Raw genomic sequence first — 21263 nt, forward strand, 5'->3', positions numbered from 1 at the left:
CTTGGCTCACTGCAAACCGCCTCCCGGGTTCAAGCGATTCTCCTGCCTCAGCCTCCCGAGTAGCTGGGATCACAGTTGCCTGCCACCACACCTGGCTAATTTTTATGTTTTAGTAGAGATGGGGTTTCACTACGTTGGCTGGGGTCTCAAATGAACTCCTGACCTCAGTTGATCCGCCTGCCTTGGCCTCCCAAAGTGTTGGGATTACAGCCGTGAGCCACCTCATCTAGTCAAAACTACCTTTTTAAATAAGCACTCAGACTCTGCCAGATCACGTATGATTCATTAATATGATAAAATAATCAAATCCAACAAATGGAATGTATGGCTATTACGAGACAAACAGATGCAATCATGTTTCTTGACAAAGTTTATTTGAACATCATTTGAAGAATTTAAAGATACCCTGCCTTAAAAATTAGGGTCATTTATTTTTATCTGGGTGTTAACTGCCTTTTTATATTAAATCTGTGTCTTTCTTTTGAATGTAATCTATATATCTGTGTGAAAGTCTCTCTGTAACAGAAAATTCAGATATTTAGGTTGACATGTCATTCGTATGACAACCTTACTTTTATAAAAAAGCACAGGCCATTGGGTGGGGCTTAGGACCCTAAACTCATTAAAGGGCTAGGTAGAGTGTGTGGCCGTCTTGGACTGTGATACCTGGCCAAATTTCCCAGTGATATATCATTCTCGGAATTAGGTGGAAAATGAACGAATCCATTGATTATTTTACTAGAGTGTTTGTGGTACTCTTGGATCTTGGTTTTTATTATCCTATATCCTTTATAAAGCATGCTTAATGGATGTGCCTCAAGGGAAAGAGAAAACAATCTTAACTGATTATGTTGTGCATAGCTCTCCCTGATGCCACATGCTGTAGGCCGAGTAGCCAGAGTGTGGATAGACATGTATTACTACCGCATTTACAGCGGACTCTGCTTAGGGCAGAAAAAAGGTTGTTCTATGACATCCCAAAGCTATTAAGGATTTTTTTATTTCACTTTTGTTCCCTTAAGTAAAAGCTTCTGTCCATAACCACGCTAAAATAAAGCAAAACCCATTTAAAGAAAAATGAAGTGTGTTTTTATTTTCAATCTCCTGTCTGGGTCTTTATAAAAATAGATTCACTATAAACTAGAATCAGCTATTGAAGATGTGCGACCAATTTTGTAAAGTCTTGAACTTGTGTCTCTCATCAAAGCCACCTTTTCTTTCTTGTCCTGCCAAGATTTTTCCATTCACTGTCAGGCATGTTTTCCGTACGTGTATATTACATCACCCCCATGTGCCCTTTCTGTCTTTTGTTCTTTCTAACCAGTTTCTATCAAAACTTAAAAGAATCAAAGGTATAAACTCCTGAATGTCAAAAGTACAATTTATGTCCAAATTTAAAGATAGCATTAAAATGATACTTTTGCATCTAATTATTTTTTACCATTAAACACAAGTGTTTCTTGAGCACTAAGCAACATTTATTGGTGCATTTTGGTTTCTTTTGAATTTTTCATTGGGCTTTATATGTGTGCATTTATGCATTCTAACATTTTTATATTTATAGTGTGTCTTAATCCTGGAGAAACTGAAAACAATATATTACCTAAATGCTGCACAGTCTTAACACACTTTTCAAAAGTTTTAACTTACTGTGGATTGCAGATATAACCCACCACATCCACAATCTGTAACTACACTTAAGTGCATACAGCATTCCTATATAAGGTCATGCGTTAAAAATTGCATTTCAGGAACATATGGAGTAAATATGTGTCCTCTCTTTACTGACCTTAAATGATAAGCCTTAGGAAACTGTTATTTGTCAGTGCTATAAAGCAGATTGTTGCCCAGTGGTTTCAATTATCATCAAAGGATTCTTCACAGGCAGTAATAGTTACATCAAAACGTGAAATTTATTATTCAGGTTCTGCACTCAAGTCTTCACAGTGATTATGTTCCTTTCAACAGAATGCATTTTATGCTGACTTCTCACATTCCTTTTCATCTTTTTATTATTTCCCCAGAATGGCCACCAAGTTAATACGGCTAGTTAATGACAAGAAAAGATATGAGCGGGTTGGTGGCGGCCCCAAGCGGCTGGGACGAGATGTGGAAATGGAAGAAATGATTGAGCAGCTGCAAGAGAAAGTTCATGAGCTTGAAAAGCAAAATGAAGCCCTCAAAAACAGACTGATTTCAGCCAAACAGCAACTTCAAACCCAGGGTTACAGGCAGACTCCATACAATAATGTACAATCTCGTATTAACACTGGGCGTAGAAAAGCAAATGAAAATGCAGGTTTACAGGAATGCCCCAGGAAAGGTAAAACAAAGCTTATGTTATCTTATTAGATTGTTTAACACTAAAAAAAACACAAAGTTTTACTTCTGTGTTATTCATGCTTTTAAGTGTCTTTAGGAAGAGAAAAATAGTTTTTGACTTTCTCTTTGATAAAATAATATTGTCAATGAAGATTATTTAAGAATCACTAGATCAGTCTCAAATTTGTTTAGTAAAAACATTCCACATAACCTTAATATAAGAGATGTGTGAAACTAAGTAAAATGAGTTGAACTGAGTTTGGGTTGGTTAAACCCACTGTACTCAGGCAGGTGGGGAAACTAGCTAGTTTGCTTACATGTGACCACATTTACTGTATTGAATGATCACATTTAAGTTCTTCATCCAAAGACCTTTTTGAAAATTTGCAAAAGTGTTGAAATCTTTCTCATTGGATGGCAGTAGCATGATATGACATGTGCATGTAACCAGGGGTTTAAAAAGTTGGATGCTTATTTCTCCGCTTACTAGCTGGTGACCTTACACAAGTCTCCTAATCAATCTGACCCTGAGTTTTCTTTACATGTAAAGTAAAAGGATTGAAACAAGTGACGATAAAGGTCTCTTCCATCTCTAAAAATGATCGTAGGCCAATCACGTTATTCACTTTAAAAATTAATAACCTGAAATGTACCCAAGTTGCAAAGTAATTCAATTGTGTAGACAAGACTCAATATAGAACCTAAATATTTCTAATAAAAATTTTCAATTCTCTTCACCCACAGAGAAACTTCATTATAATGGAACCACAATTCAATAAATATCTTAAGTAACATTTTTAAAATTTCAACTACTAGGAAAGGAAATTAGGTTTTAGCTCTAATTGGTTTTTGTTTAGAATATACTTTACGTAAAGACCAAACATTTTTAGGGATATAAAGTAGCATGTAAAGCTTTAGTTTCAATTCTTTGAGGAATAAAAAAAAAAAAAAACCACTATGAACAGAAAGGGAGAAAAATTTGTTGTAGTTTGCTCTCCAACCCAAAATGTTAACACTATCTTTTCCCTAGATAGAGTTCCTTTGAAGTCAATAAGGCCTCCACACAGGCAGGAGGCAGCTGCAGGATGAAAGGGCTTGGCTACTCCTAGCTATGTGAGATTGGCAGTAGACTCTGAATACAACTAAAGTAAGCATAATGAATTATAAATCAGAAAGTACATTCTGCCACTGATTAATTTTTTTACATGGAAGATAATACTGACCTCAGCCTCATTTTCCCCATCTGTAAAATGGAGTGATAATAATCCAGCTTAGGTAAGAGATCAGGAGATGGTAGCTCCCACAATAATATATTTTACCTTTAAAGTGACCTATCCCTCTCTGAACCTTAGTTGTGCCATCTGGAACAGGAACTGGGCAAGATGATCTCTAAAGTCTGCAAGATCTTTTATACTAAATAAAAATAATGTTCAAGCTAGGCACAATGGTGTACACCTAAAGTCCTCGAGAAGCTGAGGTGGGAGGATTACTTGAGCCCAGGAGTCCAGCCTGGGCGACATAGTGAGACACTGTCTCTAAAAATAAGTAAGTCTAGGCCGGGCGCAGTGACTCATGTCTATAATCCCAGCACTTTGGGAGGTCAAGGTGGGCGGATCACAAGGTCTGGAGATCGAGACCATCCTGGCCAACACAGTGAAACCCCATCTCTACTAAAAATACAAAAAATTAGCTGGGCTTGGTGGCACGCACCTGTAATCCCAGCTACTCGGGAAGCTGAGGCAGGAGAATCGCTTGAACCCGGGAGGCGGAGGTTGCAGTGAGCCGAGATTGCACCATTGCACTCCAACCTGAGCGACAGAGGAGACTCGGTCTCAAAAATAAATAAGTCTGTAATGCCCAGATTTTACATTAAATCTAAACTGAAGTCTTATTAGATCATTTGACGCAAAAAAAACAAAGTTTTGTTTCTGTATTATTCATGCTTTTAAGTGTCTTTAGGAAGAGAAAAATCAGTTTTGACTTTCTCTTTGATAAAATCATAATATTGTCAATGTTAATTAAAATGGCAAGCTAACCTAGTGCTATAAATTGCTGTTCAGACAGGAGAGTTTGCTGGAAGTTTCTCCCTATAGTGAAATTAAGAGCCACAGATCAGCAGACGTTTAAAAACATAACTACATACTTTAATTTCTCCTTACATTTGTACTTTCTTGGTGATTCAGACCTTTCTCACTGTTCAGGATAGAGTTCAGGACATGAAAGTGACACAAAGCGTTAAGTAGTGATGAATACTTTCTTAATCCATCTTTATGAGTAAACTTGAAGCATCATTACCAAAACTGACACCTTAACAGGGTTTCCAGGACTACCTTTGAGGCTGAGACAGGCCAGACTTGTCAGGAAAATATCTCAGCCTGGGATGGCTGGCTAAGAACCCTAAAACCCCTCTCTGGCCACAAGCAACCTTTACCATCAAGCTGCTGTACAAATACTACTGTTTTCTGTTTGTGCCTTGTCAGGATAAAGGATGGAAAGCACTGGCTAAATGTGTGATCAATGTAATATAGAAATAATACTTACTGTGAGGAACCAATGGAACAAAGATTTTTGTAAAGCAAAGGTTTTGAAATGTAACCATTGGTAGAGAGTAGAATGATAGTTACTAGAGGCTGGGAAGAGTATGGGGCACTGGGGAGGATGAAAGGAGGTTGGTTAATGGGCACATAGATACAGTTAGATAGAAAGAATAAGAAAAAGTTCTAGCGTTTTATGGCACAGTAGAGTGTCTATAGGCAACAACAGCATACTGAATATTTAAAAATATCCAGAAGAGATTTGAAATATTCCCAACACAGATGATAAATGGTCAAGGTGATGGATATCCTAAATACCCTGATTGGATCATTACACATTGTATGCATGCATCAAAATACCACATGTACCCCAATGATATGTACAAATATTATGTATCAATCTTTAAAAGGTTATATATATATATATATATATAGCCATTGGCAAATCACCATGAGACTGTAAGTTTTAAGATGTGTTTTGATTATTTTTTATTTCCACTAGTAATGTTGAATTTTTTCATGATATTGTAGGAAAAGCATAAGAATTAGCATTACTGCCAAAATAATATAATTGGCAAATTCTAACACAGTAAACTATTTTAATGTTTTAGGCAGAGCCTTTTCTATTCTTCAGGATTACAGCAACAGATATTGACTACTTTTTAAAGAGCAAGTAATAGTTCCATTATTCTAGTTAAAATTCTCTTTTTTTTTTAATTTTCTCTTTACTGAGAATATGCAGAGCAATTAAATCTCACTTTTAAAAAGTTAACTTTTCTAAAGGAATAAATCTGTTGTTTTGTTCTCCATTTAAAAACCTTAATCATCTGCAATGCTTTATCTACCTTAAACTCTAATATTTAGTTATTCTATAAATGTAAAATAACTCACATAATTAAGAATATGCCTTTTTTTAAACAATGGGACTGTCTTTGTAAAATTCTACAGATTTCTATAAGAAAAATTATATTTTAAGTGCAGCAGGGAAATGTTTTATTTAAAGGAATTCTTGCGATGATCCATTCTCAAAGTACCTTTTCGTAAATAGGGATTTTCTTATTGGGGTGGAATAAATCAAAATACAGAAAACATTTTTACTTAAACATTTAAGGGCAAGGAATATGAATGAGTAATTTAAAAATTAAAAAAACCCTTATCACAAACACTGGGGAAAAATCAAGTTTTTATAACCTATTTACATTGTTAAAACTTGAATAGAAGACTGATTTATTTCAGAAATTACTGCAGGAGTCTAAATCTTAAGTTGAATAAAATTATTTCTAGGTAATTTGATTTCTAGGTGGATTTGTAAAATGAGCAATACTTGCTGCTGTGTTTTATTTAATGCCTACTGGTGGCTGAGATCACATATTTCCTTTGGCAGTGTATTTCTAATTCTATGTACTATAAAACACATACCTCTTAATACTTAATAAGAGATTTTATTATAAATATCCTTATTATAGCAAATCAAACATCCTTCTTTTCTAACTTCAATTCTATAATCATATTTTATTACTTTGTTTTTAGGTATAAAATTCCAAGATGTAGATGTAGCAGAAACTCTACATCCCATGTTTACAAAATATGGCAACAGTTTACTTGAAGAAGCCAGAGGAGAAATAAGAAATTTGTATGTGTTCTTTTTGTGGTCATTTGAGAACTTTGGTTATTGATAATGTCTTTTTTTTTTTTTTTATCCTTCCCTTTCCTTTATTTTAAACCAAACTGGGCTATATGTAAACAGTTTGCTCCACTGAAATACAGCTATGTTCTGTAGGGTAACAACAGATGTTATATAACATGTTCTCAGAAAAAGGAAAATGAAGAACTTATCCAGCTGCCTCAGTGGAAGGATTTATAGAATAGTCTTCTTTATTATAATTTTACCCTCATAGGAATGGCATAAAGTCTAGTCAGTTAGAATAGTGTAAGATTTAGAGGCAACATTTTTATTCCCAGAAAATCACAGGTAATTTTTTTAGATCCTGAATCAATTAGCCCTTTTCTTGGTTAAAAAAAAATAAAGAATTGGGGAGTGGCATCAAAGTTTGGAGTTATTAGATACATATGGATTTCAGATTTTGTTTTCGTATGATTCTGTGGCACTGCATTCTTCATCATATCATGGTTTCAAAAAAGTTACTTCTGCCACATTTAGCTTACTTTTCTAGTTAATCCAAGCCTCATGGTTTCAGTGTCTGTGAGTTACACAAATGAAGCTAAGGTTCCACTTTAAGCCTTCACCTGGATCATCAAAAAGTAACAATACTTCATGAGAGAAGAAAACATGGCACACAGTATCATACTTAAGATAGTTGCTTAAGAATAATATGGTCTTCAAATTTTTTTAACATTTTTAATAGCAGTTACAGTAATGATTAGCCTGCAGGAAAATAAAAGACTAGACATAATCTTGTTACCTGATGATCACCTGAAAAGCCAACGTTTATACCAGTTCCTGAGACTCATTGCAGTATGATGCTGCCAGACATGATAGAGAAAAATGCATGCCAGAGACCACTGAGTTGTATTTGGCAAATTTCCTGCCACCTCTCTCTGAAGTGTTAATTTGGGTGTTATAAGCACATGTGCACATACGAAAGAACAAAGGCATATAAATATTCTGAAGACCAGATTGTGGCATACATAGTAGGTGTACTCCACAATAAATACTTACTCAATTGAATCAAACCAAAGTCCAATCCATTGCCTAGGACATTATCTTTAAAAAGCAGTATCTTGCATTGTTCCATATGTATTTCCAAATCATCACATTTAATCTGCTACTATTTCACTGTGTGCAGAGGCACTTAAGCTAAATTTTTTAACTTCTGCTTGCTCTTTTTCATGAAGAAGTTTCTTTGCACTGATCTTAACTACTGAAAACTTTTCCTCAAACTACAAGTTCTTACAAAGGCTCTTTATTTCAGAGAAAACGTTATTCAGTCACAAAGAGGCCAGATAGAGGAGTTAGAGCACTTGGCTGAGATCCTGAAAACTCAGTTGAGGAGAAAAGAAAATGAAATTGAGTTATCTCTTCTTCAGCTTCGAGAACAGCAAGCTACAGATCAAAGGTATGTTAAAACAGAAATATCACTTTGATAAGGTCAAAATTAGTTTAAAATACTTTATCATGTGCCATAAAAGAATAAGTTTACCTAGTCTATTTAAAAATCATGTTTTTACTTAACATTCTTCATATAAGCCTATGCTCGATCTACTAACTGCTGTCAAGAACTCTAGTCTAAAGACAGCTTTCCCTAACCTGCTGTGCTTTTAAGCAGCTTCCGATGGGTGGAAATCACCCTCATCTTGTTTTCTCTGTTCATTTACCCCATTTGCCAAGATTGCAGGAAGTTCTGATACCATTTGATTATAACTACTGAGAGAAGTATGGGTGACAAGAACTCAGCTGTTGGCATATCTTATACGTAAGTCCAGCATTACTTTTTTCAACCTTAAAAGATAGTAAATTCCATAATGTGGTACACGTTTGTAATCCCAAAAAGATCCCTAATATTCCAAGTTTGGACTGCAATCTGTTGGCTGTGATAAGATTACAGTTGGACCTGTAGATAGTCTCCTTGCTTCCTTTTCGTCTATGACATTAAAAAACTTTTTTTTTTATAATTTCCAACTTTTAAGTTCAGGGGTACATGTACAGGATGTGCAGGTTTGTTACATAGGTAAACGTGTGCCATGGTGGTTTGCTGCACAGATAATCCCGTCACCCAGATATTAAGCCCAGCGTCCACTAGCTATTCTTCCTGATGATTTCCCTCCTCCCACCCTTCACCCTCTGACAGGCCCCAGTGTGTGTTGTTCCCCCTACCCTATGTGTCCATGTGTTCTCATTTAGCTCTCACTTAAAGTGAGAACATGCAGTGTTTGGTTTCCTGTTTCTGCATTAGCTTGTGAAGGATAATGGCCTCTGACTCCATCCATGTCCCTGCAAAGGCCAAGATCTTATTCTTTTTTATGGCTGCATAGTATTCCATTCTCTTTATCTAGCCTATCATTGATGGGCATTTAGGTCAATTTCATATCTTTGCTATTGTGACTGGTACTGCAATGAACATACGTGTGCATGTGTCTTTATAATAGAACGATTTATATTCCTTTGGGTATATACCCAGTAATGGGATTTCCTCATCGAATGGTATTTCTGCCTATAGGTCTTTGCGGAATCGCCACACAGTCTTACACAATGGTTGAACCAAATTACACTCCCACCAACAGTGTAAAAGTGTTCCTTTTTCTCCATAACCTTACCAGCATCTGTTGTTTTTTGACTCACCAGTCTGACTGGTGTGAGATGGTACCTCATTGTGGTTTTGGCTTGCATTTCTCTAATGATCAGTGATGTTGAGCTTTTTTTTTTTATGTTTTTTTTTTTGGCCACATTATGTCTTCTTTTGAGAAGTGTCTGTTCATGTCCTTTGCCCACTTCGTAATGGGGTTGTTTGGCTTTTTTTTTCTTGTAAATTTGTTTAAGTTCCTTCTAGATGCTGGATATTAGATCTTTGTCAGATGGATAGATTGCAGAAATTTTCTCCTATTCTGTAGGTTGTCTGTTTACTCTGTTCATAGTTTCTTTTGCTGTGCAGAAACTATTTAGTTTAATTAGATCCCATTTGTCAATTTGGCTTTTGCTGCAATTGCTTTTGGCATCTTCATTGTGAAATCTTTGCCCATGCCTATATCCTGAATGATATCACCTAGGTTTTCTTTTTTTTAATTTTATTATTATTATAATTTAAGTTTTAGGGTACATGTGCACAGCATGCAGGTTAGTTACATATGTATACATGTGCCATGTTGGTGTGCTGTACCCATTAACTCGTCTTTTAGCATTAGGTATATCTCCTAATGCTATCCCTCCCCCCTACCCCCACCCCACAACACGCCCCAGTGTGTGATGTTCCCCTTCCTGTGTCCATGTGTTCTCATTGTTCAATTCCCACCTATGAGTGAGAACATGTAGTGTTTGGTTTTTTGTCCTTGCGATAGTTTGCTGAGAATGATGGTTTCCAGCTTCATCCATGTCCCTACAAAGGACATGAACTCATCATTTTTATGGCTGCATAGTATTCCATGGTGTATATGTGATACATTTTGTTAATCCAGTCTATCATTGTTGGACATTTGGGTTGGTTCCAAGTCTTTGCTATTGTGAATAGTGCCGCAATAAACATACGTGTGCATGTATCTTTATAGCAGCATGTTTTATAATCCTTTGGGTATATACCCAGTAATGGGTTGGCTGGGTCAAATGGTATTTCTAGTTCTAGATCCCTGAAGAATCGCCACACTGACTTCCACAATGGTTGAACTAGTTTCCAGTCCCACCAACAGTGTAAAAGTGTTCCTGTTTCTCCACATCCTCTCCAGCACCTGTTGTTTCCTGACTTTTTAATGATGGCCATTCTAACTGGTGTGAGATGGTATCTCATTGTGGTTTTGATTTGCATTTCTCTGATGGCCAGTGGTGATGAGCATTTTTTCATGTGTCTTTTGGCTGCATAAATGTCTTCTTTTGAGAAGTGTCTCTTCATATCCTTCGCCCACTTTTTGATGGAGTTGTTGGTTTTTTTCTTCTAAATTTGTTTGAGTTCATTGTAGATTCTGGATATTAGCCCTTTGTCAGATGAGTAGATTGCAAAAATTTTCTCCCATTCTGTAGGTTGCCTGTTCACTCTGATGGTAGTTTCTTTTGCTGTGCAGAAGCTCTTTAGTTTAATTAGATCCCATTTGTCAATTTTGGCTTTTGTTGCCATTGCTTTTGGTGTTTTAGACATGAAGTCCTTGCCCATGCCTATGTCGTAAATGGTATTGCCTGGGTTTTCTTCTAGGGTTTTTATGGTTTTAGGTCTAACATTTAAGTCTGTAATCCATCTTGAATTAATTTTTGTATAAGGTGTAAGGAAGGGATCCAGTTTCAGCCTTCTACATATGGCTAGCCAGTTTTCCCAGCACCATTTATTAAATAGGGAATCCTTTCCCCATTGCTTGTTTTTGTCAGGTTTGTCAAAGATCAGATAGTTGTAGATATGCGGCATTATTTCTGAGGGCTCTGTTCTGTTCCATTGATCTATATCTCTGTTTTGGTACCAGTACCATGCTGTTTTGGTTACTGTAGCCTTGTAGTATAGTTTGAAGTCAGGTAGCATGATGCCTCCAGCTTTGTTCTTTTGGCTTAGGATTGACTTGGCGATGCGGGCTCTTTTTTGGTTCCATATGAACTTTAAAGTAGTTTTTTCCAATTCTGTGAAGAAAGTCATTGGTAGCTTGATGGGGATGGCATTGAATCTATAAATGACTTTGGGCAGTATGGCCATTTTCACAGTATTGATTCTTCCTACCTATGAGCATGGAATGTTCTTCCATTTGTTTGTATCCTCTTTTATTTCATTGAGCAGTGGTTTGTAGTTCTCCTTGAAGAGGTCCTTCACATCCCTTGTAAGTTGGATTCCTAGGTATTTTATTCTCTTTGAAGCAATTGTGAATGGGAGTTCACTCATGATTTGGCTCTCTGTTAGTCTGTTATTGGTGTATAAGAATGCTTGTGATTTTTGCACATCGATTTTTTATCCTGAGACTTTGCTGGAGTTGCCTATCAGCTTAAGGAGATTTTGGGCTGAGACGATGGGGTTTTCTAGATATACAATCATGTCATCTGCAAACAGGGACAATTTGACTTCCTCTTTTCCTAATTTAATACCCTTTATTTCCTTCTCCTGCCTGATTGTCCTGGCCAGAACTTCCAACACTATGTTGAATGGGCGTGGTGAGAGAGGGCATCCCTGTCTTGTGCCAGTTTTCAAAGGGAATGCTTCCAGCTTTTGCCCATTCAGTATGATATTGACTGTGGGTTTGTCATAGATAGCTCTTATTATTTTGAGATACGTCCCATCAATACCTAATTTATTGAGAGTTTTTAGCATGAAGTGTTGTTGAATTTTGTCAAAGGCCTTTTCTGCATCTGTTGAGATAATCATGTGGTTTTTGTTGTTGTTTCTGTTTATATGCTGGATTACGTTTATTGATTTGCATATGTTGAACCAGCCTTGCATCCCAGGGATGAAGCCCACTTGCCTAGGTTCTTATTAGAAAAACCAAGTAAGATTTTCTAGCTTTTCATTTCAGATTCAGAGTTTATTCATCTTTCAACAAATTAAACTTATGTGGTAATATATGAAGAAGCTAAGAAAGGATGCTTAATATCAGACTTGTTAAAAAAAAGTGGACTAAAAATATATAAAAAGCTTTATATTTCATAGATTTATTAGATTAGTGTTACCTCTAAAAATTCTATTCCTAAAAAACTATGTGTAAAATTAAATTATATGAGAAATCCTTTATGTTTAGTGACATTATATACCCTTCTAAGTGCAAGACAAAAGAAACCTGAATGTTTTTGAGAATCATATTTAAGTTAGGAGATATTACTTGAACTCTGGCTAAAGGATAAGCTTGAATACCTACGATTTATTCATATTTCTGTAGGAAGAAGATTTAGATTTGGCCTACTTTAAAAACCAAGAATGGTTCCTTGTGAGAAGCAGTGCTAAAGGACCAGACCTCAACACTGAATATGGTGATCTTAGTAAATGCCAACAGCCATGTTTAAGACATTGCCTGAATATAAAAATTCACACAGGGGCCAAGCTCAAGCTTGGGGCAGTCCCCACCTTTACTGAACCACTGACTACAGGGTTATCAAGGATTGCTTTCCCTGTTACATTTCTCAAGTTCCTATAGTGTAAGGTGGACACTGTGTTGGCCATTCCCTTTTCCAAAGGGATGTGATCATTTAGGAGTTAGTGTTAACTGAAAGGGAAATCCAAAAGTCCTTCAATCCTAAAACTAGAACGACAGAAGAAATAGAGTGATAGACAAGGATACATACTTTCCTACTATAAATATTACCAACAAGAGACACCAACACACACAGACATAGAAGAGGTAAGTCCCTCCTTAGGGGGCTATATTATTTACTCTGTAGCAGTCTATTTTTGTCACATCAAGAATTAAAAGCAGAGACAAAATGAGTATTACAGGCAAAGAAACTTTTATTGCAGAGACCAGAGAAATAAATCAGTGTGTACCCTACCTCACTGATTTTATAAAATTGAAAATCTACATGTTATTTGCTTAGAAGGAAAGATACCTATAGTGAATAGCATATTGTTGCTTGAAATACAGTTGTTGAAACTGAGGAAATAGCTTAAAATAAGGATCTTCAATGCCTTTTTTAAATGTTTACACATAGCTCATAATTTTATATGTAACAGCAATTTTTTTGAGACTAATGGAAAACTGTTGAAAAAAATGTTAGGGAGAATGTAAAACTTGGTATAATTTACTGTAGAGAGAAATCACAAAATGGGAAACATATTTAAACTTTTCTTTCACGGATACATTATTTCAGATTTGAAATTCTAGAAGTCTGATCTGGATGTTGGACTCCTTGTTCTCAAACATGAACCTAACGTAGTTGTAATCTTCAGAGTGGCAGTGCTTGATATTTATGGCAAAGAGCCTTTTCATAGAATATTACAGAAACTCTTCATAGTATGTGTTTAATAGACCAGTTTGGTTTGGCATCAGCTTGACATAAACTTTTGGTTATCCAAAGCCCTTAATTGCTTTGAAGTCAAAGCCCAGTGCTGCTCTTTTTTATTAAAATCATGTTTTTTCCTGTTGTTGTGGTCTATTTTGGAAGACTTGAGTTGTGATTTTTGCATATGTTCTACATAATGCCTCATTAGCAAAAAATCTTGTATCATTTACAAGTAGCCTGAATGTCTGTGTTGTTTTGAAGAAAAATCCATATTAAATTTAAACAATATAAAAATGCACATTTTCTGCTTATTAAAAAGGCCATCTTAAATTAAATTCAAAGCAGTAACCAGTGAACACATGTACATGAACATTAAAATCAGAATGATTTTACCATTTATTGACCTTTTTCAACTCCAAAAATATTTATACTCTTACAAATGTGTAACTAGTTTGTACTAAGTGTTTTTTTTTAAATAAATGTTAGGGTGTTTACCTTCTTAATTAGAAATCGTGTAACTGCCATAATGTCCCAGTGGAGGAAATTTAACCCATAAGTATTTCAGACACTCTGACTTGCCTTCTTCCCTTTGATGGACAGCCGACTGTCAAATCTCGCAACAGAGAGGCCTTTTGCGCCATGCATTATAAGAAACAGCTTGGCTTTAAGGGCTCACTCTTTCCCCTCTGCCCAGATACAAGATTACTTTCTAGCACTCTAAGTTGTTCCCAACTTTTCATTTTGAGAAATTGCAAACCTTCAGAAAAGTGGAAAGAATAGTTGAATGAGCACTCACATAACCTTTCACCCCTTAGCATATTTTTTGAATGGTACAACAAGCCTGTTTTTCCACTCGGCCTGCTCTTCCTTAAGCCTTCTTTCACTCAGCCCCTTTTCTTCTCTCAACATCTCTCATCTCCTCTTCCTATTTCTCCTTCTCCCTCTCCCTCTCTCTCTTCTCCTCACTCATTCCTCACTTCCCTTCTCTTCACATCTCTCCCTTCCTTACTCCCATTAGGTGCATACATCACTTCACCCTCTGTACAGTTACAAGTAAGTATCTTCTAGGAAGAAGGACATCCTCCTACATAACCACAATACAGCTATCACATTCAGAACACTTAACAATGAATGATACAGCCACAGCATCTAATACACAGTCCATATCCAAATTTCACTAGTTGTCCCAATAATGTCTTTTGCAGCTTGGTCTTTTTGTAATAGCTGTTTTTGTTTTATTTTGTTTTGATCTAGGATCCAGTCCAGGGTCACGTGTTGTTGCATTTAGTTATTATGTCATCTAAATATCCTTTATTCTCGAATGGTCCCCCACTCTTTTATAGCCCATTGACAGTTGTATGCAGAATGTCGCTCAGTTTGGATTTGCCTTTTTGCCCAACCCCCTAATTTAAAGGGCACATCTGGTTCTCTGATGGAAGAGTAACTGGGACCAGGGATAGCCATGCAGACCTTACTACACAGGGGAGTGATCTGTCATTTTTTAAAATATATTCACCATGCTCTGACTGTCATTTTGAACAGCTTAGAATTCACCCAATGAAAATTTTCACACTGTAATACCATTTCTTTTATCCTCATGTTTTTATTATTAACATTAAGATATTTCCTTGATAGTGACTTAACATATCCTCCTGCCACTTTATATAAACCACAGAAATTGTCACGGATAATAGTTACTAATATATGAGTGTATGCATGATAGTGGAGGGAAAGTTAAAACTTAGGAAGATCTTAGAGGAAAAAAACTTAGAAGAGTGGGAAGAATTTAACTTTGAAGAGTGGGAAGAATTTAACTCTTAGAGCGAGATTTGAGTGTTATCTCCATTACTTAAGGTCTCTGGCCAAATTCTTTACTTCTGTGAGCCTCAGTTAGCCACCTGAACTGTAAAATGATTAGTTTGAAATGGGTAAATGGTTTCCTGCCTTTAAACAACAGCTATTTTTCTCTCTAGGGACCTTGTGTTCAGAAAGATTTGGCCTACTAAATTAGCTGTGTGTATTCATCAAAGAGACCTGTATCATGCCAATCACTCCTTCTGCTAATTGTTAAATAACCTGCGTTATGACACTGGATTGGCACAATTCTATCAAAAAATGAAAACAACACAAAACCATTCGTTCAGTTTTGCAACTTCATTGCCAGTAAATCTATGTTTCTTATTGGGCTTTCTGAAATATTGACTGTAAGGTTCCTGCCAGGTGTGGTGGCACATGCCTGTAGTCCCAGCTACTCTGGAGGCTGAGGCAGGAGAATTACTTGAACCAGGAGGCAGAGGGTGCAGTGAGCCGAGATCGCGACACTGCACTCCAGCCTTGATGACAGAGTGAGACTCCGTCTAAAAAAAAAAAGGAAAAAAAAAATCAGATTCCCATTTCTTTTACTGTAAATCTCAAGTTGGAATCCATTAAACTTGACCGTAAAAATGGTCCCTATAAGATGAGCCAGGATTTGAGTTCTTCCTGTCCCCAACCAGCCTTTGGGAGTGCCCTTCCACTGAGTGTGATTTTATGCATGTAGAGAGCTGATAAAACTGTCCCGTCCATTCCTGTGAGTGGTAAGAGTAAGAAAATACTGAGTTCTGATTTATAGTTTGACCCAACACCACAGGAAAGTAATGATTCAGAGGCAAATAAACATACACAGACAGTTTTTTTCCTTTGAGCAATCTTAAATCAGAGAGCACTGTTTTCACCTATGAAGTTAAGTAGCAATTTTGAGCGAAATCGTTATCTTTCAAATAGACTTTCCTCAGCTATTTTAGTGAGGCTTATTCTATTCAGTTTACTAGCAGCCTTCTGTAGCCCTAGTCATGGGGGGTAGCCTTGCTGGTGATTGTTATCTGTGTATCCGTAATAAAAACTATGAATGACCTACATTTCCTTCAACAATACAGCTACAGAATGTCTGCCACTGTTTGAAAAGAAAATCTCTAGAGCGCTTTTTTTAACCCTAAGGTTGTTTTCAACCTTATGCCCAAAATTTGGTCAGCCTGTAACTATTACTCAAAACAGTCTCTCCATTCTATCTCATGAATATTTGACCTAACTACTTCCCAGAATCTCATAGCCTAGCTTCTGTGTTTTAAAGCCTTCTCTTCTAAATGACATTAAATACTATAACATTTTTATCTCAAAAATTCAAGAATTTTTTTAGCTTTCATAATATGGTAGCAAGGAATGAAATGTTGGCAAAGGGTGGGGGAGGGGAGTTGAATGCCTGGGGAATAAAGTATATGAAACTTTCGCTGGAGCAAAGATTTTTGCTTCTTAAGCTTTCATATTAGACTATACATTACATAGCTCTGCTGAAAGTTTTTACTTCTCCAGTGTATCTGAGGTTTTAGGTTTCTGGATTTATTATGGCACCCAGTAGCAAAGCTGGAGTCAAGTGTTTTCCAAGGCTTCCATTAGAAATTCCTTTTTCAGAGTTTATTGCTTGACTGTTTCAAATTATATGAGAGAAACTTGGCACACAGGTTGTTGAGCTGGATTACTTTTTTTTGGACATGAAATCTAATTTATTTCAGTTTGTTTTTAATCTAGAGATGGGCCAGCAACTCTTCTCATAGTTTTATAAGATTTGATCATAATTTTAAATCATGTTTTTTTAAAAAAAAAAAGGAAAGAGAAAAGAAACTGCATTTTCCAACTTAATCATTCCTGACTTTTTCAAATTCCTTGATGAAAATTTTGAGAAATTTATTTTTACAAAGCACTTAATTAGTATACTTGATGTCTGTTTGCAGATCATTTCACCATGTGTAATGCAGCATGTATGATTTGGGTACATGACTGTCAGAGTTCATCTGAATGTCTGAATGTTTTTACCATGCATTATTCTTTCTGTTAGAATGTCATCATCCTGAAGATTTGGTATTCCTGTCATAGTGTGTAGAAGAGGGCAAAAAAATCCTGTGTGGAGGTCACTTAAAATATTACTCATAAAATTAGCCCTAAGTCTATTCTTCAAAGATCAACCTGAGGCCTTGCTCCGCAAGCACAGAGGTCTAGGATTGGTCACCTAGCTATGCACCCTCGCTCCATCTTGCCTACAACATCCTTCTCACATTTCTTGTCATCTTTTTGTGACATCTCCCTCCCTCTTTCTCTCTTACTTCCTCCCATTATTCTTGTACCATATTTCATCTATGTAAAAATGTTAAGTTGATTGTTGGGTTTGAGGTAATTTTTATTGCACATCTTCTTAAAGGCTAGACCACATTTATCACATTGCTGATTTGAACTTTTATGTTATCACTGACCTAGCACTTTTAGTTTAACAGATTATCCTCTTCTTCTCATTGTTACATGAAAAAAAATAAAGTCATAATAATAAAGCCCCTAAAACTGATACATAAAAGTAATTATTAAAGACTTACAAGTTTAGCATTGTCCCAGGAAAGGTGTACTCTGTAGCAAACTGACTTTTTATTTGAAGTACATTATTATACCACATTGTTACTTAAGGTATTGTTTAAAGTACATTACTGCTGTTGTCTAAATACTATGTGGTAAGTTGTATTTATGCCCACCTGTTGGGCATTACCAGTTTAAAATGCCCTGTCACTGTTTTTGGCAGTATTTTGAAAAGTTTAAACTCCAAGGAGTTTAGGAAAATATTCGGGAAAGCACCCACCAATTAAACCACTGAAAGTTTTTGACATATGCTTACTGGTTTTTGCCTTACAAAAAAATTTAAAATTAAAAGCTGTTATTTCTATCACCCTGTGTGCCCAAATGGATTATAGAGATTTAATTCTGTTACTGTAATTAATGGTTATTATTCAAATATATCTGAATCTTCTTAAAAGTATCAACATACTGTGGCCAAGCACAGTGGCTCACGCCTGTAATCCCAGCACTTTGGGAGGCCGAGGCGGGTGGATTATGAGGTCAGGAGATGGAAACAATCCTGTCTAACATAGTGAAACCCCGTCTCTACTAAAAATACAAAAAATCAGATGGGCGTGGTGGCAGGCACCTGTAGTCCCTGCTACTCAGGAGGCTGAGGCAGGAGAATCACTTGAAACCAGGAGGCGGAGATTGCAGTGAGCCGAGATTGCACCACTACCACTCCAGCCTGGCTGACAGAGTGAGACTCCATCTCAAAAAAAAAAATTATCATACTTTAAAACAAAAATAAAATATCAGAGACAACTGGAAATATATGAAAAGATTTTTAATTATTTGAATCACATTCTGTCCTTACATATCAATAAATGTCATTCACTGCTGAGTGGTCAAACCAAGTAATTCTGGGGCAAATAAGTAAATTATATTTTGGCTTCTAAATATGAAAGAAAACAATATTTTCTTTAGACTTTAAGATGTATTTTTCTCTTTTTATTATATATATATGTATTTTTAGTGACTAAAGGTAATACTGAGTGAATAATAGTGAGTATATTGTTGAAGATGTGCTCAGAACTACTAGATAACATGTTTTAGACATATAATTATTTTAACATTGTGTTAAGACTGTACCCTGGGCAAAATTCGGATTCATGGGCTTGTTTATCTTCTGTGTGAGGACAACTAACTGTCCAATGCCAAAATACAATGAACTTTCAAATATCAAAGAGGAAAATTAAGTATTTCAAGTCCTCAGCTGGTTTACAGATGTGTGAGCTTTGTAGTCCATTTTCTGGTTCCAGTAGGGCATTATGACAATTTTTCCAATATGTGTACACTAGATAAGTTTTAAAAGTAAAATCTGTTACTTTAAATATTGAACTGTCTGATTTTAAATTTTTTACATATATTTTTCCTAAAAGTGAACTCTGAAATGTAGCTTCAAAATTAACAAAATATTTTTTAATATAAAATGTATTAAATTAAGGAACTTTTCTCCGTCAAGAAAATAAATGCCTTTTGAAAACAGGTACTCATTTAGATCTATGATTAACCTTTAACAAGATCTTCCTGTTAAATTCTGCGTTTGCTTTAATCTCAGTGGGAAAAATACAAAATAGTATTGTAACATATAAGGTTTCTATATACCCTGTGGACATCAAATGATCTCTTACAGCTAAAGGCACATCTGCAACATATTTAAATGCCAGCTTTGGGCATTATTAGTATAAAATGCCAAGTTACTTTTTTTGCAAATATTTTGAAAAGTTTAAAACTCCAAGAGGAAACTCCAATAAATGGTGATCTTATGATGCCATTTGCATCGAGAGAGTTGTAGAAAGATGAATGGCTGTATTGCATATTTTTCATTTAGGGAAAAGTAGCGTGATAGTCCTCCTTAAAATAAGTGTGAAGTTCGGTAATGGTACCATTGCTATACTAAAAACTATTGTGTTTTTGTGCCATCTTTCAGGATGCTATAAAATGATTGTAAATCCATGTTATCAACTGTAGAGGTAACATAGTCATGAAGTTTGGGGGGCTCCCTTCAAACTTTGTGAGTTTGAGGTTATGAAAGTTCAGGAATGATTATTGGTTTGTTTTAAATAATTAATCTGTCCTGCATTTATAATAATCCAAAAACCTCATTGACTGATGTACAAGTATATAAATATTTTCTATGTAACATTAATTGAAAAATTGTGATTCCACCATAGATTTTCTTTCTTCTAACTTGCATTTTTTACTTCTTTCTTTTTCTTAAACACAACTCTGAAGGTCAAATATTCGGGACAATGTAGAAATGATTAAGCTTCATAAACAGCTAGTGGAGAAAAGCAATGCTCTTTCAGCAATGGAAGGAAAATTTATTCAGCTTCAAGAGGTACAGTGATAATTTATTTTATTACGATGTTACAGAGCTGCAAAGGATTCAAAAGTAGTATTGAAGTTGTTTTTTTAAACGTAGAATGATCATAACACTAAACGTAATTTTTAAAGATTGTTTTTTGTATTCACAAATGTGTATCTTTCTCTTAATATATTGTTTGTTATTTATAACTCAAGCACTAAAGAAATAATTAACTGCTTGGACTTTTTATAAATATCTGTGTCATCTTAAAATAATAACCATATTTATTATAAATCATCTTCTACCAAGGAAATTTATTTTTAACTCCTTTTATCTGAATTTATTATGGACACATAGCACTGAAGTTTTGCTATATTTGCATATATCTTCAGTTTGAAGCATTTATAAAATTATTGGCAATAGACCAAAGTAATGAATAGGTCAGTAATCATGTTCCGTTAAAAGTTTCTTTGATTTGAATTTTTTTTCTTTCTTGGTCACTACCATTGCCTGAAAATACTTGATTACTCTTAATGTCAACTATCAGTGTATTTACTTTAAACCTTAACCTTTCAGGTTGACAATACTTGGGATTCTTTATGCCTATGGTTGTTTTAACAAGGACTATAACCCCACAGGAATATGCCATCCGAGGGCTTCTATTTGTTGGCACTGCATAATTAACATAGGTTCTGGAATTAATGAACTCCAAGGCATTCCAGTTGAACAGAATTTATGTGAAGTAATACTTTCTTTGAAGTCCCGAGACAAGGAGAGCAGTAGATTGATGCAAAGCAAAGGGTCATCTGAAGCCTAAATTCACTGTTGAATTCAATAGTTAAATATTTTTCAGCCATGCTCTGGGGATTTTGTTTTCCATCCTGCAGGAACCTCTTTAAATGCCAAGTGGTAATTGCTTCTGCATAAATATGAGACTTTGTAAAAGAGGAGACTGATTAGAGAGTGAGAATGATAGTGCTATCTACAGATGTTAGAAGGAAAATTTTAAAATCCCTATGGTTGAAAGCCATTTCTAAGATTAAGAATTAAGAAAGGAATTGAAAAACGATTTTACATTCTCATCACTTTGACAGTTTTGATTTCTATTTAACAGTGA

The 21263-nt window shown here is 35.5% G+C and overlaps 1 protein-coding gene across 7 annotated transcripts in view; it reads left to right on the forward strand.

Annotated features, from left to right (window-relative positions):
- RPGRIP1L (RPGRIP1 like) overlaps nt 1–21263 on the forward strand; it is a 101412-nt gene that overhangs the window by 7011 nt on the left and 73138 nt on the right. For all 7 annotated transcript variants that reach the window (XM_012504631.2, XM_030796972.1, XM_030796997.1 and 4 more), the window contains exons 4-7: nt 2025–2323; nt 6387–6489; nt 7790–7933; nt 20074–20179. In XM_012504631.2, the coding sequence (XP_012360085.2) occupies nt 2025–2323; nt 6387–6489; nt 7790–7933; nt 20074–20179 (652 nt within the window). The remainder of the gene's footprint in view (nt 1–2024; nt 2324–6386; nt 6490–7789; nt 7934–20073; nt 20180–21263) is intronic.

The sequence above is a fragment of the Nomascus leucogenys genome, chromosome 2 (genome assembly GCF_006542625.1).
Source record: "Nomascus leucogenys isolate Asia chromosome 2, Asia_NLE_v1, whole genome shotgun sequence".
NCBI lineage: Eukaryota > Metazoa > Chordata > Mammalia > Primates > Hylobatidae > Nomascus > Nomascus leucogenys.